Genomic DNA, 23,037 nt, shown 5'->3' with positions numbered 1-23,037 from the left:
AATAAGCCTCTAGTTTTCTTGTGGTGTTTTTGCTTTTCTGCTATCAGGGTGATGCTGGCTTCATAAATGGTATGGAAGTGTTCCCTCTACGTCTATTTTCCGGAAGAGTTTAGGAGTACTAAATCTTCCTTGAATGTGCAGTAGCATTAAGCCATGAAGCCACCTGGTTCTGGGCTTTTCTTTGTTGGGAGGTTTTTGATTATTGCTCAATTTCCTTATTAGTTATTGGTCTGTTCAGGCTTTATTTCTGAGAGAGAGGGAGAAAGGGGGGGCGGGGTGCACACACATGAGCAGTGGGAAGGAGCAGAGGGAGAGGGAGAATCCCAAGCAGACTCCATGCCCAGAATGGAGCCCAACATGGGGCTTGATCTCATGACCCTGAGGTCATGACCTGAGCTGAAATCAAGAGTTGGACACTTAACCAACTGAGCCACCCAAGTGTGCCCTTTATTTCTTCTTGATACGGTCTTGGCAGGATGTATGCTTCTAGGAATTTACCCATTTCTTCAAGGTTGTCCAGTGTGGTCACTTATAAGCATTTGTAACACTCCCTTATGATCTTTTTCATTTCTGAGGCATCCACTGCGATGTCTCCTCTTTCATTTGTGATTTTGAGTCTTCTCTTTTTTTCTTAGTCTAACTAAGGGTTTGTGGATTTTGTATATTTTTTTCAAAAACCCAACTCAGTTTTGGGTTTTTTTTTTCCCCCATTATTTTTCTAATTCTCTATTTGATTTATGTCTGCTCTGATGTTTACAACTTCCTTCCTACCTCCTGCTAACTTTGGGTTTGGCTGGCTCTTCTTTTTCTAGTTCCCTGAGGTGTAAAATTAGTTGTTTGAGATCGTTCTGTTTTTTTAACATAGGCATTTACATGTAATGGTTTTATCGTGAGGTTAGGAAGGAGGAGGACAGCCTTGCCCAGCCAGGAGTCTTGGCTCAGGGGCCGGGTCCAAGCTGTGCTGGTTCTGGCTGCCCTTGGGCACCACCTGGTGGAGGAAGTCCCTCCGGGCCAATAGCACATCATGGGCCTCCGCTGGCTGGTGCAGGCAGGACAGCAGCAGGGACCCCAGGATCACCCAGCTGACTGGAGCCTCTCTCACCAGTGGTCTAGGCAGCCTGGGCCAGCGAGCACTGGGGCCACAAAAAGTCCACCTCAAGCCGAACTTCATCTGTGCTCTCTCCCCCACTCAGCCTCTCACAGAAGAGACAACAGCATTCCCCCTCTCTGTGAAGTCAAAACCACGCCCCTATCCCACGTGTGCACAAACAGAAATAACACGAAGGCATGCTCACCATCTCCTTCCGCACATCGCTGAGTTCCGACACCGCCTCACTCATCTTCACACGGTACTGCTGCTGCTGTTCAGCAAGGTGCTTCTGCAGAGATTTATTTTCCAGAGTAAGGTAGCTAATTTCTTCACTCACACTTGTTGAACTATCCTGAGTTGCTGTAAATTCTTGCACAGAGGACAAAATATGTCTTGCCTGAGCTAGGGGTCAAAACCAAGTATTATTACGGCATTTATGTTAAAAGGATGAAGTACAAACAAAATTTGTTCATATATTTTGCGTACACAAACTACATGCCTCAAAAAACACTGACCAGCACGGAGACTGGCAAAAGGACAGGCACAGCACTGAAATCACCTCACTCAGGTTTCTGTACATCCATCCAACCAAGGATAGAAGGTGGACAGACAGGAAAATAGTTTTATTCTAGAGCAAAGGTGTCTCTGAAGAGAAGGCCATGACGGGACAGTTTGGCTGGATGACCTAGTGGCCGGCCGCGCTCTCTTCCACGGCACTGCCAGCTCCTGCTCTTGGCCTGGACCCCAAACAGTCTGGTAGCTCCGCAACTGGGAGCAGGAGGCTAAGATTTACGGGATCAGGATCCAGGGGCTACAGCTGCAGGGCCACAACACTGAGCAAACAGCTCAGCTCTGGGCAGCCCACGGTCTGCAGGAAGGAAGGACCAGCGAGCTCCTGCTCCCACGACACTGAAGGCTGACCCCTGGAAGGATACACGGTGTGCTCCTGCACCCGGGCTCGGGCAGAAGCAAAGCCACATCCTCCCTGGGGAGGGACCACCCTCCTGGGCCTCATTCCCAGTGAAAACTCAGCAAATCCAGGGCCCTGGACATGATCACATGTTCAGAGGGTGTGAAGGAGATCGTGGCAGCTCTGCCATCTTTCCAGACCTTCCCATAAAACAGAGCAACAGGAATCAAACATCTGTCAACAGCATCTCCACCAAAACCAGGTGACCAGGCATCTCCATAATGCCAGAGTGCCAGCAGGTGGGAAAACCAACAGCCACAGGCCTGCATGACGCCCCTCATGTCTCACACCCCACCTCACACCAGCTGCTTTGCAGAAGGCCACCAGGATGCTCCATGCAGTGCAGTGGGGACGGTGACGGCCAATGGGGCGGAGCCAGCGAAGTGCAGGACCCAGACAGAACTCAGCAGCAGAACAGCACGTGCAAATGGAATGCTGCCTGGAGGGTGGCCCCAGTGCGGGTCTAAGTGGCCATCCTTCCTGACTCACCGCAGAACACCTCGTTGCTGTGCAGGGACTTGCAGCCGCTCCAGTACCGGTCCACCAGGTCGAGGAGCGCCTCCAGAAGCACCACCTGCAGCTCAGCCTTCCTCACAGGCGACACAGCCGCGTACAGCGTGGGAGCTACCTGCAATGGAGACAGGCGGTGACACGGAGACTGGGAGTCACTGCCTGATGCGGAGCCTCTGACACAGGCCTACGTGGCACCCTCTGCGCATCATGCTGATGCCCTTGTCCATCCAGATTCCACAAGGCTCAGGGGTGGCACAAGCATGGGTGACATCCCTGTACCCGGGGGAACAGCTGAAGGATGCACGAGAAGGCGTCACACCAAGTGGGACAGTCATGAAACTCGCATCACAGTTTCAGCTCTAAGGCTGTGGCACCTCCCACAGTGGCCCATCCTGGGCCCTCCTGAGCCAGTCCACAAGGACTCCTGGAGGCTGGAGACCCGTCAGAGCCAGTCTTGGCCTGAATGGTCACTGGTACCCAGAAAGCCCTGAACGTAATGAAGTCACACGCTGGACCAGGTGGTGGACGGGCCAGGACGACATGGGCCAAAGGGCTGCCAGGCAGACCAGCAGGGCCCTACCCGGGGCCCTACCGAGGGCCCGCCACACCAGAGCTACGTCAGCATGCACATCAGCGTCGTGCTCTTTCCCTCCTTTCAGAAATTCCCAGTTTTAAAAAACTATCAAAGAAAGGGGGATGGCCTCTGCTCTCCTGCCCACTTTCCAAGCGTCGGGATTTGGCGAGGGAGGGCGCAGAAGCCCACACCTGTCTCCGGGCCGATCAGCAGAGCTGGGACATGGGCTAGTCCCAGGTCCCCAGGAAGCAGCTCCAAGCAGGAGGCGGGGGAGAGCCCCGCTTAGTGCTCTGCAGTTAGCTAACCTCCAGAGGACTTTTCTACTAAGGAACTTCTGAAGAGCCAGAGACCCTGGAACGAGGCAAGGCAGGTAAAGCCACTTCAGCGGGGACAGCTCCTCACCTCCTGTCACCACCGCCCACCCCAGGCTCCCCAGGAGCAGGCCCAGCAAGCGAGCACCACTCTGCCCAAGGTCACAGTGTGCGTGGGGCAGCATGAAAACACTAAGGCCTGGCTGCTCGCCCCAACAAGCTAAGGCTGAGGGCATCCGAGTGAGCACCTGGTACCAACACCTCCATCAGAAGCTGTATCTGGACACTTGTCCTCAGGCACAGGTGACAGAGCCAGGGTCCTCAGTGCGCTCACTCCAGCTTCTGCCTCCCCCCTGAGGAGCAATGGGCAGTGCCCACTGCAAGAGGATGATCACCATGAGGCCACAGCCCCAAGCTGAGGCAGCCTCCCCTCCTGCCAAGTCCCAGCCCCACAGCGAGGATACGAGTTCTCCGGGCGAGGCTCTGCACCCAGCGATGTCCATCCTTGGTGAGGGAAGCCAGGCCTCCAGGGCACAGGAAAGGCCCAGGCACGTTCCTATCTCAAACATATCCTCATTTTTCTTCTTTCCCTCAATCCAGACAGTGAGAGATTGACCATACAAACAGACAATGACCAGACCCTCTATAAAAGCAGCCTTCTGACCCACAACCCACAGCAACCAGCCAGGAGGTCAAACCATGACCCCTGTAACAATTGGTCCCGTAGCCAGAACTTGATCAGTTAAGTGACAGCTGCCCTAATTTTTCTCCCTGTTTGCAACTCAGGACCGACCACAGGAAGCAAAATCACTCCCCTAACCAACCACATGGGAGGCCAGTGACTCATGTCTGCCAAACCAGCGATGGGGCGGGGCCCCTTGCCACAGCCTGCTCTGCCTGTGCCCGCCCGAGCTCTGCCCCAATTCCCACCACTGTGCCTCCACCTCTAACAAAGCCAGAGACAAAGGCAACAGAGTCATCACCCATGTGGCTCTGGGTCACTCAGAGGATGGGAGGACTCTCAGTCCCTACCCAAGATGAGGCCTTTGGAAAACCACAGGATGTGTGTGCAGGACACCCTCACAACAGGACCCCTGATGGCTCCCCGGCCAAGGTGATGGGTTCCAGCTCCGAGACAAGCATGGCACGGCTGTGCCTGTGCCTACACTCTTGCCTCAAAGCGCGGAGCGTGGCAGGAAGGGGCGTGGAGCCCGGGAGCACACTTCCGACAGACAAAAGGGTGCGAGTGCTGCGGAGGAACCCGGGTAGAAGCTTCTCCAGCTGGGGGCCGGCGAGCACAGGGGTGGGAGAGGGAGCTCAGCAGCACTCAGCAGCGCCCTGCCTCACCACCCAGTCCTGCTCGGCTCTCCCACTCACCTCTCCGGTGCCACTCCTGCTGTGGGGCCCCTCCTCCTCAGGCTCCGACGCCTCAGAGCGAGACAGGGTCCTTTCGCTCCTGCCCTCTGAGCCACTCTCCCTGCTCAGAGTCTCCTCGGGGCTCAAGGATACGTTGGGCCTCTCCAGGCGTCTCAGACACTCCTGGTCTGCAGGTGCCTGGAATCTCCCGCCAGGCATTCTTCGCTTCCTGTACTTTTCAGGAGCAGGCAATGGATTTAACACCCTTTGTGCTGACAAGCTTGACTTCTGAGAAAGGGCCGAGTCCTCAATGTCTGTGGAATCTGTAAGGGAGGGCGGAACACAGCCCTCAGCAGACCAAGTTCTTCGGCCGCAGTGACCAATACTGGCATTTAAAAAGGTGTGCACGCACGCGCGTGTGTGCCCAAGTGTGTGCGTGCATACGTGCGCACACACACGGAAAATCCACCCCGAAGCGGTAAAACTGAGCTGATACCCTTCACAAACGAATCAACCAATTCCCGTATCCTTGACAAAATCACGTACAACAAAGAGAAGTGAGTAAAAACCGAGAATTTGGGAATTACAAAGGATTATAGGAGATTGTAAGGGACTGTAAGCAGGAGACTGCTTACCTGGGTGTGGGGTAAAGCGCACGTGCTGTCCACACTGTGGGGGCAGCTCCCCACAGTACTGGTTCTGAAGCCTCTTTTCTGGACCGCACCCTCGAGAGCTGCCTTTCCTCTTCTCATGGCCCTTCCTTATGGAATCCCCACACTGGTGCTGCACTGACTGAGGACTCAACAGATGTCTGGATTCTGTTTTATTAAAAAATATTTTAGAAAGTTTTATTTCATCAGAAATTCCATCTTAACCTTCTGATAGTGAGTGACAGCTATCAAGGACATGACTAAGTAAGAAAAAGGAGACTGTGCAGGCTGACTCACACCAGCCACGGCTGCAGACGGCGCTGCGCGCAGGCCCAGCCCCGCCGGCTTCACGCTGACTGCGCAGGAGGAGGACGGCACGGGGCTGGCATAGACCCGACAAGCGACAAAACACCATCCGGAATCCAGAGAGAGACTCAAGTCAACTGCAGGAACAGACAGATGTGCCACGGCTACCGAATGAGAAGACAGTCTCTTCACAAGCGTGGGGCAAAGATTTCTTGTAAACAAAGAGAACTGTGGCACATCTATCCGTTAAACCACCAGAAAGCACAAACCATGTAAAGAGTGGAACTGACGACCCGACTTCACCGAGAGCCTTTGCTCCTCAAAGCACGGTTAGCACACAAAAGGCAAGCCAGAGAACGGGAGAGTCTGCAGCACTTACATCTGAGAAAGGGCTTCTATGAAGAAAACCGCAGAGAAAGAACTCTTGTGACCCAGTACCAAGGAGAGAGAAATAGGAGGGGAACAGACCTGAACAGAAATGTCTCATCACTGGTCCTCAGGGAAGTGTGCACGAGAACCAGGAGCAACTCCTACCGCGCCCCCAGAGGAGCCAGACCTGAAAAGACTGACCACGCTGAGCTGGCAAGGACACCCACAGGGCAGATGTCCTCGTGCCAGCAGGTGAATCCTGGGATTTCAGCCCAAATGTATGCCTCAACCTGTTGTTGTCTTCAGGAAAATGTCTCAGAAACTCAAAACAGAAGAAGAAACGGAGCCGTAGCACATACACAAGTCCTGGTGGAACACAGAGGCCCCGAGCAAAGCCCGTGAAGAAATCCACGCGCTGCAAAGACTTCCCAACGTCCGCATCCGGTCTAAAGTTCAAACCTGGCAGGCTGAGCGCTTAGCGTCTCCTAAGCTAAGTGAATATCCCCCCGTGGCGGACGGAAACCAGTGTCACCAGCCAAGGGACACTTTACCTGTCTACTCTGACCTTTTGGGTCTCCCCTGTAAGTAAAACTGCAGTTGATCTGAGGAAGGACACAGTTTGAACAACCATGCAGAACTATATACTCAATTATGCTAACACTATCTGTCACAATTCTATAATCCAAACTACTAGTATTTACAATTTCACAGAGACGTCACGAGGATTCTGTAGGTAAAGGTGAGTTTTCTGGAAAGCGCTGTGTGTCAGGAGGCCAGAGATTACCAGCACCCCAGCACAGGCTGGGCCCACTGGGCCTTTGTGGCCAGGTAGCAGCCTACCTTGGGAACTGTGGAGGTCGGCCTCTCGCTCCCTCTGGCTGGAACTTGCGCTCCCAGGAGGGTTGCTCAAGTCCCACTCGCACTCAGCAATGAGGTTCAGGACCGCCTTGTCATCTGCATCCATGACCAAGCACTTCTTGGCCGAGGGGTCAGTGCACAGGGCCCTAGAGTGGCATGGTCTGCAAGGAAAAGCAAACTCAGTGCTGTCGCTTAAGCCAGCATCCCGCACCAGCTCACGCAGACCCCGTGAAGGAAGACGAGGGCCCTGCCGGCACGGCCACACGGTCTCCAGGGAGGAGAAGGTGGTGCACGGCAGAAAATGGCTCCCAGTGCCTTTACTAAAGAAGTCGATGCAGGACATCCCCAGGACAAGTGCTGATGAAAAGAAGGTCATGTGATGTCACCATGCCATCCGAACAGGGTCCAAAACCCCAGTAGGGTCCATTCAAGAAAGAAAGTTCCAGAAAGCTCCTGTTCTGACATCCCCTAGCGAGTTCTCTTCCTAGCATATCCACAACGTGACGGGTGTCAAGAAAGTTAAAGGACATGGTGTTCCAAGTTTCTATCTTTACATTAAGTGAAAATCTCTCCATATTGACTGAATATGAGGTGTTTTACGATACAACATCCCTACCAATGGCGACCCTCCATAGGAAGGTGAACACACACAAAGGGGAGTTCATTTCCAACACAGGCAGCTTACAAAATCTCTTTCTTTTTTTTTAAAGATTTTATTTATTTATTTGACAGCGAGAGAGGGAACACAAGCAGGGGGAGTGGGAGAGGGAGAAGCAGACTTCCCACTGAGCAGGGAGCCCGATGTGGGGCTCGATCCCAGGACCCTGGGATCATGACCTGAGCCGAAGGCAGACACTTGATGACTGAGCCACCCAGGCGCCCCTGGAATCTCTTCAAGATAATACTCAATCACATACTATGAGTGCTGGTTTTACGATATCTGATCATACTCTAAGAAATGGATACTATTCATCATTTTCTACTTCTAACAGTTTTCCAACTCACCGCAGAGGGAAGGGGACTTGGGTTCTCTTTCTAGGTCTGCCCACAGAAACCTGACACCTGACACGTTTCTGTCTCATGGGTCTCCAAGTCACCTCTGGATCATGAGGCTGCACCAGGTTATGAGTGGGCTCTCTGAGTTCTAAACTCTGTGACAGTTCAGTCTTGAGACTGTTAAGGACAAGTAAACTAAATAAACAAAAATAAATAAATAGAAACACATCCCATCTTCATGGACTGGAAGACTTAACACTGTCAAAATGTCAGTACTCCCTAAAGCAACCTACAGAATCAGTGCAATACCTATCAAAATCTCAATGACATCTTTTGCAGAAATAGAAAAACACATCCTAAAATGCATCTCAAGGGACTCCAAATAGCCAAACAATCTTGAAAAAGAAGAGCAAGTATTAGAACTCAGATATGGCAGAAATGCTGGCATTATCAAACTACGATTTAAAACAACTCTAAGTAATAATGCCAACAGATCTAATGAAAAAGCAACAACATATAAGAACACATGGGAGGGGCACCTGGGTGGCTCAGTCGTTAAGCGTCTGCCTTCGGCTCAGGTCATGATCCCAGGGTCCTGGGATCAAGCCCCGCATCGGGCTCCCTGCTCCGCGGGGAAGCCTGCTTCTCTCTCTCCCACTCCCCCTGCTTGTGTTCCCTCTCTCACTGTCTCTCTCTGTCAAATAAATAAAATCTTTAAAAAAAAAAAAAAAGAACACATGGGAAATTTAAGCAGAGAGATGGAAATTCTAAGAAAGACTTAAAAAGAAATGCCAGGGATCAAATGCACTGTAAGAGAAATGAAGCAAGTCTCTGATGGGCTCATCAGTAGCCTGGACACAGCCGAAGGAAGAATCTCTGAGCCCGAGGAGAGCTCAATATGATCCTCCAAAACTGAAAAACAGAGAAAAAGACTGAAAAAACCCACAGCAGAATACCCAAGAATTGAGGGACAACCACACGGTATAACACATGCTTAATGAGAACATCAGAAAGAGAAAAAGAAACATAAAAAATATTTAAAGTCTGAAAATTTCCTCATCGTCAGACACCAAATCACAGATCCAGGAGGCTCAGAGAACACCGGCAGAATAAACACCCCAAATTTACATCAAGGAATTTCATAATCAAACCGGAGAAAACCAAAGAAAAAGAAAAGAAATGCTGAAATAAGCCAAAGGGAAAAAATACTTTATGTGTAGAGGAACAAATACAAGAATTACATCTGACTCCCCCTCAGAAACCATGCAAGCAACACAAGAGGAAAGTATTTAAATTGCTGAGAGAAAAAACTACCACCCTAGAATTTGGTATCCTGCAAGATTATCCTTCAAAAGTGGAGAGGGCACCTGGGTGGCTCAATCAGTTAAGTGTCTGCCTTCAGCTCAGGTCATGATCCTGGGGTCCTGGGATCGAGCCCCGAGTCAGGCTCCCTGATCAGGGGCGGGGTGGGGGGTTAGTCTGCTTCTCCCTCTCCCTCTGCTGCTCCCCCTGCTTGTGCTTGCTCTCTCATTCTCTCTGTCAAATACATAAGTAAAATCTTAAAAAAAAAAAAAAAAGAAAAAGTGGAAAAATAAAGACTTTCTCAGATAAACAGAAATTAGAATGTGTTGCCAGTAGACCTGCCTTGTAAGAAATGTTAAAAGAAGTTCTTTAGAGAGAACAATGATATAGGTCAGAAACTCAAATCTATATAGAAAGGAAGAGCATTGGAGAAGGAATAAAATAAAAATTTTTATTTTATCTTATTCTTAATTGACCTAACAGATGACAGCAACAATGTATTTGATTATGGGTACCCACATATTACCTGCATGATTATAACTTATGCGTCAGTGAAATGAACGAAGCACCTGTAATTCAGGGACAGGAGGGTGGAGTTAGGAATGTTTTGTAGTAGGAGGTATTGCCACTACTCGGGAGACAGTGCAATGGTATTTGAAAGTGGACTTGGGGGCGCCTGGGGGACTCAGTCGGTTGAGCGACTGCCTTCAGCTCAGGTCGTGATCCTGGAGTCCCGGGATCGAGTCCCGCATCGGGCTCCCTGCTCGGCGGGGTGTCTGCTTCTCCCTCTGACCCTCCTCCCTCTCATGCTCTCTGTCTCTCATTCTCTCTCTCTCAAATAAATAAAAATCTTTAAAAAAATAAAAAAATAAAATAAAAATAAAATAAAATCTTAGGGGCGCCTGGGTGGCTCAGTCGTTAAGCGTCTGCCTTCGGTTCAGGTCATGATCCCAGGGTCCCGGGATCGAGTCCCGCATCGGGCTCCCTGCTCAGCGGGGAGTCTGCTTCTCCCTCTGACCCTCCTCCCTCTCATGCTCTCTGTCTCTCATTCTCTCTCTCTCAAATAAATAAAATCTTAAAAAAAAAAAAAAAAAGAAAGTGGACTTGGATTAGTTGTAAAGGTCTGCTTCATACTCTAGGACAACCATTAAAAAAGGTAAAAATATAACATATGCTAACAAAGGAGAGAAAATGGAATGGTGTAACATGCTCATTTAGAACCACAAAAGGAAGAAACAGAGCAGAAGACAAGAATAGGAACAAAGAAAACAGAAACGAACATGGTAGATATAAATCCAACCCTATCAATAACCACTTTGAACATCAGTGGGCTAACCGTTCCAATTAAAAGAGATTCAACATGGATCAAAAAACAAGATCCACCTACATGCTGTCTATAAGAAACCCATTTTAAATATAAAGACATATAATGGATAAAAAGTAAAGGGTTAGGGGCGCCTGGGTGGCTCAGCCAGTTAAGCGGCTGCCTTCCACTCAGGTCATGATCTTGGGGTCCTGAGATCAAGCCCCACATCGGACTCCCTGCTCAGATGGAAGTCTGCTTGCTTCTTCCTCTCCCTCTGCTGCTCCCCCTGCTTGTGCTCTCTCACTCATGCTCTCTCTCTCAAATAAAGAAAATCTTTAAAAAAAAATAAGTAAAAAATATGTATGTATCATGCTGACACTGTTCAAAAGAAAGCAGGAACAGCTACATTAATTTCAGGTGGAGCAGACTTCAAGGCAAGGAAAGTTACCAGGAATAAGAGAAGCATTACATAAAGATAGGGGATCAATTCTCCCAGAAGACAGTAACATCCTTAACCTGTATGCACTCAACAGCAGAGCACCAAGATACACGAGGCAAAAACTGACAGAACTACGAGGAGAAACAGGTGAGTGCACTGGAGACTCAGCACCTCTATACCAGAAATGGACAGACCCAGCTGCCAGAAGATCAGTAAGAACTGCTGAACTCAAGAGCATCATCAATCAAATGGATGTACTGACATCTGTAGATCACTTCATCCAACAGTAGCAGATTACACATTCTTCTTGAGCTTACAAGTCACACTGTGAGCCATAAAACACATCTTAACAAACTTAAAAGAGGAGAATTCATAGAATATCTGCTCTCAGACCACAGTGGAATTAAACTACTAATCAATAACAGAAAGAGAACTGGAAAAGTCCAAATACTTGGAGATTAAAGAGCAAATTCCTAGATAACACATGGCATGAGTCAAAGAAATCTCCAGAGAAATTTAAAAATATTTTGAATTAAATGAAAATGAAAACCCACCTTATCAACATTTGTGGGATGCAGTGAAATCACTACTTAGAATGTAATTCATAGCACTGAATGCGTATATTAGGAAAATAGTAATATCTACAATCAATAATCCAAGCTTCCACCTTAGGAAATTAGAAAAAGAAGAGCAAATTAAATCCAAAGTAAGCAGAAGAAAAGAAATAATAAAAACTGGAGCAGCAATCAATGAAACGAAAACAGGAAATCAACAGAGAAAAATGAACAAAACCAAAAGCTAGTTCTTTAAAAATAAAATGGAAAAACCTCTATGCCAGGTTAATTAAGAAAAGAAAGACACATATTACTAGTATCAGAAGTGAAAGAGGGATTGTGATGACAGATCCATGAACATTAAAAGGATAATAAAGAAATACTATGAACAACACTATGCCCACAAATTTGATAATCTAATGAAACAGACCCGTTCCTGGAAACACACATTCTATCAAAATTCACACAAGGAGATATGGATAATCTGAACAGACTTATATACATTAAAGACACTGAATCAGTAATTAATAACCCTCTAAAATACCAAGTCCAGATAGGTTCACTGGTGAATTCCAGCAAACATTTAAAGAAAAAAATTACACCAATTCTCTATAATCTCTTCCAGAAGATAGAAGCAGAGAGAGTACTTCCTAACTCATTCTATGTGGCCAGCCTTATTTTAACACGCAAGAAAACTACAGACCAATAGCTCTCATGAACACAGATGCAAAAATCCTCAACAAAATATTAGCAAATTGTATCCAACCATGTATAAAAAGAATTACAAACCACAACCAAGTGGGATTTATTCCAGGTATGCAAGGCTGACTCAACATTTGAAAATCAATCAATACAATCATCACATCAAAAGACTAAAGAAGAAAATTCATATGCTCATATCAATGGACAGAAAAAGCATTTGACAAAATCCAACATCTATTCATGATAACAATGATCAGCAAACTAGGAATAGAGGGCAACTCCTCAACTAGAACATCTATGAAAACCTGTAACTAACATCCCACTTAGTGGTGGGAAACTAGCCACTTCCTTGCTAAGATCAGGACAAGGCTGATCTTGTGTCCTCTCTCATTCCTTCTTCTAAACATCATACTGGAAGTCCCAGCTAATTCAATAAGACAAGAAAAGGAAATAAAAGGTATACAGACTGGGAAGGAAGAAATAAAGTTGCCTTTGTCACAGATACATGATTATCTATGTAGAAAATCCCCAAGAATCAACCAAAGACAAGGCAAAAAAAAAAAAAACAAACAAACTCCTGCAAAATAGGGCTGCAAAATACAAGGAGTTATGAGTCGCATTGTGCCCCCCCCAAAAGATATGAAGTCCCAACACCCTGTACCTCAGAACATGACCTTATTTGGAAATGGGGTCTTCACAGAGGTAATCAAGTTAATATGAGATTAGGCTGGGCCCCTAATTCAACCTGACTGCTATTTTTCTGGGAAACTGGGATACAGAAACAAGCATGCAAAAGGAGAGATTCTGTGAAAAGACACGGGGAGAAAGAAGACAGCCACGAGAAGACAGAGCACTGGTGAGATACATCTGCAAGCCAAGAACACCAAAGATCTCCAGCAAACCACCAGAAGAGTCATGGAATGGATTCTCCCTCACAGCCTCCACAAAGAATAACTCCCCAACATCTTGATTTCAGACTTCTACCCTTAACAACTGTGAGACAACAAATTTCTGTTATTTTAAGCCACCCAGTCTGTGGTACTTTGTTACATCAGCTCTAGGAAACAAATACACAAGGTTAATATACAAAAGTCAACCTCTTCCTACATACCAATAATGTATGGCATTTGAAATGAAATAGGACAGTACCCTTTACACTAGCATCCAAAAAATGACATATTAGGTATAATCTAACAACACATGTACAAGATCTGTTTGAGGAAAAGTATAAACCTCTGATAAGTGAAATCAAAGAAGAACTAAATAAATGGACAGATATTCTATGCTCATAGAGACAAAGACTCAATATTGTCAAGGTGTCAGTTCTTCCCAACTCGATCTGTAAGATTCGTTGCAATCCCAGTCAAAATCCCAGCAAGGTATTTTACAGATATCAACAAACTGATAGTTTATATAGAGAGGCAAAAAACCCAGAAGAGCCAACAAAATACTGAAGAAGAACAAAGTCAGAGGTCTGACACTACCCGACTCATAATCTCACATGGAGGAAGGGGCTAGGAAACTCTGTGGGGTTTGTCTTTCTAAGAGCCACCAAGCCCATTCATGAGGCTCCACCTTTATGACTTAATCACCTCCCAGAGGCCCCACCTCCTAACACCATCACCCAGGGAGTTAGGATTCAACATATGAATTTGGGGGGCCACAAACATCCAGACCGTTGCACAGGATACTGGGAATAGCTGTCTACACAGTAATTAAACTAGTCTGAAATGGGGAAGTAAAGGGAAGGGGAGCTAAAGGGGATCTGAGGGAACAGGAGACCCCAAGGATTTGGAATTGATCCTGAGATATCAGAACAGAAACTGGCAAAGTATGGCCAAAGGTCAAATCTAGCCCACTGCCTATTTTTGTAAATAAAGTTTTATCGGAACACAGTCATTTGTTTAAGTATCACCTATGGTTGCTTTCACGCTACAAAGGCAGAGTTCAAAAGTTGAGAAAGAGATCATATGGTCCACAGAACCAAAAATATTCACTCTCCAGCCCTCTTCAAAAAAGAATTGGTCAACCCCTACATTAGAGGAATTTAAAGATGAGCTAAGGCATATAATGCAAGAAGAAAACCAGTAAAGGCTTCAGACAAAACAAAATGGTGTACCAAAATATAGAGTCCTAGCACAGTACAAGCAATGTAAACATTGCCGTTTAAAATCAACCTGCAAACCTTGAATACACTTTATGGTTTCAGAACACATTTAAATACTATCAACCTTCACAGTGCACAGTCAAATATAACAACGCAGCTGACAAGAGCTGGGAGGTAGCATGGAAGTGGGATACAGGCAGGCAAAAGATCCCACTGCCACAGCCCAATTACATAGGCAGCACCGGCCACAGGACACTGAGCAGAGAACACAGGAAGGATCATATTCCATGGACTGTCCTACTGGGGTCGGGGAGGAAGGGCCTGTGGCAGCAGTCAGCTACTGCTGAAAGTGCTCACACCCACTAAAGGTGATGTTTGTCTTGTCTGGAGATGAGGAAGGAACTCAAACAGAACCTGAAGACAGGGACAACTACAGAAGTGAGGGGGGCTGCCTCTGAGGACTGGGCTGAGGAGGAGATAAGGGGCTGTGATTTCTCATCACAAGCCTCTCACGCTATTTGATTTTACATGTGTTACTTTAATAAACATTTTAATATTAAAAAATAACTATGGAGAACATGGACAACAGGGGGAGAGCCCCCGCTGGCATCTGAGCATCCCTTTTCCTCTTCTGCACGGCTCCCCTCCAAGTGGCCATCAGCACACAGAGAAGTGTGTATCTTTTAGGTAAACCTTCTATCAACAGGCAAGTCTGAACAGCTCCTCTCAATGTTCAAAGACCATTTCTGCTCATACCTTCCGACTCTGAAAACAGCTGGGAAGCTCTGCTTTGAGGCGAGTGATTCCTCTGATGCAAAATGCAGCCGGGATGCTTTCCGCTCGCTCTCTCTCACAGGACGGTCATCTAGGGAGAAAATGCCAGAGAAATTAGCAAATGCCATCATGAAACAGGTGACAGGCCCCCAGTGACCAAGCCCCACAGGGGCACCTCCTAGCACCCTTGAAGCATAGCACCTTCCCCATGGGAATGAAAGTGCCCCCATCACCCACCCTGCAGCCAACTGCACATGACCAGGACTGCCACCACTTTTCAGGGACCTTCTAGATCCCCCAGGACTGGCACTGCCACAGGAGTCCCCCATAAGCACAGGGCAGACCCAGGAAAGGAGTGCTGGGCCATGGTGGCTACACTTGGTTTCCCAGAGATGCCAAGTATGGATTGCAAGAGGGCTGGCCGGGTCACAGAAAGCTACTCTTCAGATGCTACTTTGGGGCACCCTGCTGCCCCTGGGAAAAGAAATACACATGCAATTCACACACGGGCACTTCCTTCTCAGCACTGCCCTCTTTTAATGCACATTCTGGGCGCCCCATGAGGTTCTTGAACCACATTGAGCACATCTGAGATGTCTCTGTGGATAAGAACCCTGAACATGCTAAAGAGAGGATGTCGTGGCTGTGTGTTTGGGCTTAGGGTTTGTACCCTCAGATCTGAAGTTTCAACTGTCCCCACATGTGTGCTTGGGGCCCCAGAAGGCCTGTAATCAGTTCTCATTTCTGGGTCTTCCCTCAGAATATCTGAGGGTTAAGATGGTTCTCAACATCAAAAGTCAATGCTTTGGAGGCACCTGGGTGGCTCAGCTGGTTAAGTGTCTGCCTTTGGCTCAGGTCATCATCCTGGGGTAGTGGGATAAAGCCCCGCATTGGGCTCTCCGCTCAGTAGGGAGCCTGCTTCTCCCTCTCCCTCTGCTCCTCTTTCTTATGTCCCTTCTCCACACTATAAGATTCTGAATCTAAAACTTTTATAATAAAGGGAAAGTAATGATTTAAGACTGAAGATGGCAAAATTTTCCCATATGGACTATAATGCTTCTGAAAAAGAGCCCAATTCAAGTGTTGATAACTTAAACAGTCAAGTAAGAACACCAGTCCTTACCCCTCCTAAACATCTAAAATTAAACACGGAAATTCTAAGTAGGCTTGAAACTAATCAGTGTAGCAATGTGGGGTTGGTCACTGATACCCACAGCCCACCCCTATCCCCAGGCCCAGGCAGGTGGGGCCCAGCAGAGCAGCCAGGCTTCCCAGAGCCTACGGTCCACCAGTGCAGAGGTGGGAGGGGGCACGGGGAGGTAAGCCAGCACATACTCGTGCAGCAAGGTGTCCAAGCCAATCAGCTAGAAAGTGGAGGGCCAGAAAGGGACAGAGCAGCCTGGCCCATACCTGTGCTCGTGGCCTTCCTCGGCAGTTGTCTATGGCCAGAGCTCCCTGCCCTCCTCCCCAGCAGTCTCCTCCTATGAGACACAGGGATTCAACCAGAGGAGTAGAGAGCACAAAACACCAACTAGTGCTCCTGTGAGCAAGGATGTGAGCACAGCTGTGGCGCTTACCCAGCTGCCTGAGCTTCGGGAGCATGTGCACAACAAAAAGGCGGTAATCAGATTCATTCTTCACCACAGGGTTCAGCCGGAAGTCCACATCCGTGAGTTCCGTCAAGCAGTGGAGCCGAAGCACTTCTGCTAAGGAGGAGATGCTGTTGTAGTAGAGATTGAGACTTTCCAGTGCGGTCAGGTACTGAATGCCCTGTCAACAGGACCAAAGGCAGGATTAGTTCACACCTCTACAAACAGTGAAACGGGCCGTCAGTACGAACCAACACCAACTTCACAAATGCACTTGCAACAGCCACAGGAAGAGCACAAGGATAGATGTGTTCTAGGTAGGAGGATCCGTGTCTCGCACACAGGAGATGGCCGTGCAGGTGTGAAATGTCACGTTTGCAGCAGTCCTAACATCACTGAGGACAGCCCGTATCTACCGAGTTCTCCCCATTTCATTCAGTCTGCACACAACCCGACAGTAGAGCTGTTACTGCTCCCCTGTACAGAGGCCGAGAGGTCAGCCGGCACTGGGTGGAGGTTGGACTGAGACTTGCAGGGGACTCTGAGCAGGCTCCCAGGCCCGTGCCAGGGGCTCTCTCAATAAAGGGAGGCAGGAACCTCTTCTCCATGAAGTCATGAGCAGCGTTTACACAACTTTCCCAGCTGCCATCACCTGGGTGATTTCTTCCTTGCTTACCAGGACCAAGCACCCGCCACGTCAGGAGCGCTGCAGGAAGCCCTGCACTCGTGGCTCTGCTACTCAAGGGCCTGAGGCCACCAGGACTCAGACTACAAACAGATGTGAAGTACAGAATGTGGATGAAGAAAAACACAGCTGAGACAGGGATGGACAGTGACCAGGACACACACTAGTCTTCGGGGCCTTATTTCAGTTCCCTTAAAGATATAACCGTCTTCATCAGAGACAGGACTTTTGGTTGTCAAAGCAGTTTAAAGATGTAATGAGATGCGCAAGAAAAACAATACAACACTTGTAACCAGGGTCAAGTGTACAGCCTACATGTAAGCATAGGTATAAAACAGATGGCATTTTTTACTATAAATGTACTTCCCATTGCCACTGAGAGCAATAAATTTTCTTTTAAGAAACAAACTTAAAACTTACCTCTAGACTCACCAAGGAGTTGCGTGAGAGGTCTAAAGATTTTAGACCTGTTAAATTCATCAAAGAAGTTCCCAGGTGAGTAATCTTTTCTTGGTAAGTTCCATGAATAGATAATGACTGAAGTTCAGCTAAGAATAGAAAATTATGAGACTTCAACCTTATTTTTTACTGGAAATAAAGTATTGTAATAAAAGTGAGCTGTAGCAACCTCAGAATCTGAAAAACTCACAAAAATAATGCAACTCATTCAAAGTTTGAATAGTGGCATTAAAGAAGAATTGCATTTAAGGTTTCAAGTTTGTTTACCTCCAAAATGTCTCCGAGCCCTTGCCCTGCTCCCCACCTCCTCTGCTTCTCCCCTCAAACCCTCTCCCACCAGCAATACCCTCCTCTCTGGGCTCTTACTTTGACTCCTGGCTGCTCAACTCCATCGCCTGCAGAGCCTCCACTCAGGGATCACAACTGTAAGCCCACTGGCTAGCTAACCTGCCTAGCCCATGCCAGTTACACTCGAGGGCACAGTCATCCTCCATGTACCACATGCCACTGTGTGGCATACTCAACAATGGGCCATTAAGTAAACGTTGCTACAAAATTAAGTTTCTGTAACCAAAAAAACAGTTTGGGTATGGGCACACCAGTACTTTCCCAGGAATATTTATGTTTTAAAATACATCTCAATTAAATTTAAAATTGGTTTGTGGCCTCCAGTTCCAGACAAGATAGAATAGACCCATTTTACCCTACTCCTACTCATGTATTATGCCTAACTCCCTGGAAAGCAAGGTATGAAACAAGCACCAGACAACTTTGGAGGGTGGGGAACGGGAGGCCAACTGTCTAGGGACCTCAAAAAAACCGTCAAGCAGAGAGGGCCCTGCGTTGGTCTCAGGGCCACCTATTTTGTCTTCCATACATCCCAATCTGAGTGCCAATGAAGCTGGCAACCCAGAACCACCAGTGGACTCTAACACAGAAGGGTAAGCCTGTGGGCCATGGTAGAAGGACTGGGGCCTGGGCGCCTTACAGCACATGCTCCCGACACCAGCCCCACACCAGCTCAACACCCAGTAAAAACAATGCCCCATACACCTGCCTTGCACCGTGGACGGCACTGAGACTGCGTGAGCAGACCCTGACTCCTACCCCGCCGGGCTGCCAGGAGGTGGCCCACGACATCTACAGATTGTGTGTGTGAAGGAGGCTGGCCACCACCTCAGCAATGAGGCAGCACCCACTCAGTGCCAATACTGTGTAATGAGATTTAAATAAGAAATAGCCTCTTGATATCCAAACTGTCTATGACACAACAAAAAATGACCAAAAACTGAAAAAAAAAATCTCACTTTGAACGAGGATAAACAATGAACAGACACCAACACGGAGATGACAGAAGTCAGAATTACTTAACAAGAATTTTAAAGCAATAGTTCAATGAACAATTATCAACACTCTTGAAACAAATGATAAATAGAACGTCTTGGCCAAAAAACAGAAGACATAAAGAAGAAACAAACAGGAATTTCAGAAATGTAAAATGCAATAACTGAATCAAAAATATCCCCACAGAAGCTGCTCAGTAACAGAATGGAGATGACAGAAGAAAAAATTCAGAGTAAATGCAAAAACATATTGACCAAAATTGTCCTATTTGAGCAGCAGAGAGAAAACAGACTTAAAAAAATTAAAAGAGCAGAGCCTCAAGGGTCCATGGAAAAAGATCTAACGTTCCTGTCACGGGTCCCAACGCAGTTCCAATTAGAGTTCCAAGAAGAGAAAGACAGTATGACTAAGAAGAAAAACTTTTAACAATTAAAGAAATAATGGCTGAAAGCTTATCAAATTTGGCAAAAGACATACAGCTACATATTCAAGAAGTTGAGAAAACCCCAAACAGGATAAAGACAAAAAAAAAAAAAGAAATGCCATGCCCAGATATATCAGAAATAAACTTCTAAAAACTAAGAACAGTGAAAGAATCTTAAAAAGACGTTACCCAGGGAGAAAAAACAACTCACAGGGCAGGGGATTACCCTTCAGAACCAAGGAGGCCTGAAGGAGGAGCACCACATTTCCCAAGTGCTGAAAGAAAAGAACTTTCAACCCAGAACTCTGTCCACCAAACAGTCTTAGGGACTGAAGTGAAATAAGGTATTTTCAAATGAAGAAACACCGAGAGAATGTTTCAGCAGCACACCTGCCCTAAGGCAACTGCTACAGAAAACCCTTCAAACATAAAGGAAGAATAAAAGAAGAAAACCTGGAGCATCAGAAATGAAGAAAGAATAATGGAACAGGTAAACATGTAGGTAAAAATGTTTCCTCCTGAGTTATTTAAAATTTTGGATGACTGTAAAGGAAAAAAAATGATTAATGAGGTTCTCAAGGTATACAGAGAAAATATTTAAGACAACTAAATTATAAAGGATAAAAAAACAAAGGAAACATTGGCTATAAGGTTTCTACATTTTGCTTCAAGAGGTAAAATGTCCACACAAGTAGACTGTTTTAAATTATATAAATACACTGTAATTGATGAAGCAACACTAAAAACACTATACAAAGAGATATGCTCAAAAAGAGATAACTCAAAATGGAACACCAAGAAAATACCCAAACCACAGGAAGGCAGAAAATGGGAAACAAAAGAAGAAAAAGATAATGAATAGAAAACAAATAATACAATGGCATGCTTCAGCTCTCCCATATTAACAATTACATTTAATGTAAATGGTATAAATACACTATAAAAAACTGAGATTGGCAGAGTAAATAAAAATGAACCAACTACACACTGTCTACAAGAACCTCATTTTAAATACAATGATATGGATTAAGTTTAGATTAAATAGTAAATAGATGGGGAAAGATGTGCCCTGAAAACATGAATCAAAAGAAAGCTGGAGTAGCTACACTAGGAGATGTCCCAAAAAAGAAAATTACCAGGGACAAAGAGGAACACCACATGTTACAAGGGTCACTCCAAATCCTAAGTATATATGCACAGCTTCAAAATATATGAAGTAGCGAGAAGAGAAACAAATTCACAGTTCGGGTTAGGGGTTTCAACACTCCCCTCCCAGTAATTAATACAATCGCTAGGCAGAAAATCAACAAGGATACAGAAGAATTGAACATCGTTATCAGCCAATAGGATCTAATTGATATTTACATAAAACTCCACGCAACAACGGAGTACACATTCTTTTTAATTGCACCTGGAACATTCACCAATACAGACCAGATCTTGAACCAAAAACAAACCTTAACAAATTTAAAAGAACTAAAACCATACAGAGTATGGACTCTGACCATAACAGAATCACACTAGAATCAGTAACAAGAAAAAAAAGAAAAAAGAAAATCTCCAAACACACAATGAGAAAACACACTCCCAAGTAATCCATAGGTCAAAGAGGAAGTCTCAAGGAAAAATCTAAAAAGACATTGAACTTAATGAAAATATAAAAAAATTTGTGAATGCAGCTAAAGTTGTGCTTAGAGGAAAATTTATGGCACTAAATATAATAGAAAATTAAAAAGTCTCAAATCAATAATCTAAACTCTCACCTCAAGAATCTACAAAAGGAGCACCTGGGTGGCTCAGTCCGTTGAGCATCAGACTCTTGGTTTCGGCTCAGGTCATGATCTCAGGATGGTGGGATCGAGCCCCAAGTCAGGCTCTGCACTGGGCATGTAGCCTGCTTAAGATTCTTTCTGGTCCCCCTCCCTGCCTCTCTCTGTGTGTGTGTCTCTCTCTCTCCCTCTCTCTCAAAAAAAAACCTACAAAAGAAGAGTAAAATAAATGCAAAGTGAGCAGAAAGAAGAAAACATTAAAGAACAGAATCAATAAAATTTGAATCTAAGAACACAATGGAGAAAACCCCATTAAACCAAAAGGTGACTCACTGAAAAAACTAGTAACAGTTCACAAAGCTCTACCAAGTCTAAAAAAGACAGAAATGACCAATACTGAGAATGGAAGAAGGGTATCTGGACGGACCCCAGGACATGAACGGGCTAATAAGGGAGTACTATAAACAACTCTGTACACATACATTCAACAACTTATATGCAAAGAATCCATTTTACAAACCCCAACCATAACTCACTCATCCAAGAAGAAATTGACACTAAGAATAGTCTTAGATAAACTAAATTTGTAATTTAAAAGCTTCAAATACAGAACTTTCCAGGCCCATATGGTTTCAGTGAAAATTCCATCAAGGAAGAATCAGCCCCAATTCCACACAACCTCTTCTAGAAAACAGAAGAGGAAACACTTCCCAACTTATTTCAGGGACTCAGCTTTACCCTGATGCCAAAACCAGAGAAAAACAGGACAAAAAGAAAACTAGCGACCAATATCCTCCATGAACAAATTCCCCAGCACAGAAAGAGCAGAGTCCAGAGCAATTGTGCAACAGGAGGGGAGGGCCCGCTTTGCCAGGAACGAAGGCTGCTGGGTCAAGATTCTTTTTAAAAAGCCAACCTAGGGGCGCTGGGTGGCTCAGTCGTTGGGCGCCTGCCTTCGGCTCAGGTCACGGTCCCAGGGTCCTGGGATCCAGCCCCGCATCGGGCTCCCTGCTCGGCGGGAAGCCTGCTTCTCCCTCTCCCACTCCCCCTGCTTGTGTTCCCTCTCTCGCTGTGTCTCTCTCTGTCAAAGAAATAAATAATCTTAAAAAAGAAAAAGCCAACCTATACCACCTTATTTAGAGGTAAAAGAAAACTGGCTAAGCCAGTTCAGTGCAGGGTTCTCGATTTCTGCTCAGGTCATGATCGCAATTAGGGCACACACCCCCAACGGCTCAGTGAGCACACCCCCTCTCCCTCTGCCTCTCCCCCACTAAAGCTCTCTCAAATAAATAAAAAAATCTTTAAAAAATTTTTTTGTTTAAAGAAAACCACTGACCCGCTCGGCCCGCCCCAGCGCCCCACCACGACTAGGAGCCCCCGCCCCCCCTCGCGACCCCGGCCCCACTCCGGGCCCCGCCCCCGCGTCCCCCCACCACTAGGGCCCCCTGCCCGCCCCCCCCCGCGACCCCGGCCCTACTCAGATCTCCTGTCCCCCGCATCCCCCGCCACACTCACCCCCTGCCCGCCCTCCCGCGACCCCGGCCCTATCAGACCTCCTGCCCCCGCCCCCCTCGGGCCCCCTGCCCGCCC

The 23,037-nt window shown here is 46.7% G+C and overlaps 1 protein-coding gene across 5 annotated transcripts in view; it reads right to left on the bottom strand.

The window, feature by feature from the left end:
* CEP72 (centrosomal protein 72) overlaps positions 1 to 23,037 on the bottom strand; it is a 36,524-nt gene that overhangs the window by 8,143 nt on the left and 5,344 nt on the right. For 2 of the 5 annotated variants that reach the window (XM_034998779.1, XM_034998784.1), the window contains exons 2-9: positions 17,872 to 17,999; positions 16,755 to 16,947; positions 15,160 to 15,268; positions 6,980 to 7,158; positions 5,450 to 5,632; positions 4,836 to 5,137; positions 2,550 to 2,688; positions 1,296 to 1,492 (exon numbers count right to left, since the gene is read on the bottom strand). In XM_034998779.1, the coding sequence (XP_034854670.1) occupies positions 1,296 to 1,492; positions 2,550 to 2,688; positions 4,836 to 5,137; positions 5,450 to 5,632; positions 6,980 to 7,158; positions 15,160 to 15,268; positions 16,755 to 16,947; positions 17,872 to 17,999 (1,430 nt within the window). Of the gene's footprint in view, positions 1 to 1,295; positions 1,493 to 2,549; positions 2,689 to 4,835; positions 5,138 to 5,449; positions 5,633 to 6,979; positions 7,159 to 15,159; positions 15,269 to 16,754; positions 16,948 to 17,871; positions 18,000 to 18,276; positions 18,290 to 21,441; positions 21,461 to 23,037 lie in introns of those variants that run through there. The other 3 variants (XM_034998782.1, XM_034998783.1, XM_034998781.1) reach the window with 3 other exon arrangements.

This window comes from Mirounga leonina, unplaced genomic scaffold (genome assembly GCF_011800145.1).
Source record: "Mirounga leonina isolate KUSES-001 unplaced genomic scaffold, KU_Mleo_1.0 Mir_95, whole genome shotgun sequence".
In the NCBI taxonomy this organism is placed as follows: Eukaryota; Metazoa; Chordata; class Mammalia; order Carnivora; family Phocidae; genus Mirounga; species Mirounga leonina.
Note: the sequence above shows the minus strand (reverse complement) of the source record. Positions and strands in the feature narration are given on the sequence as shown.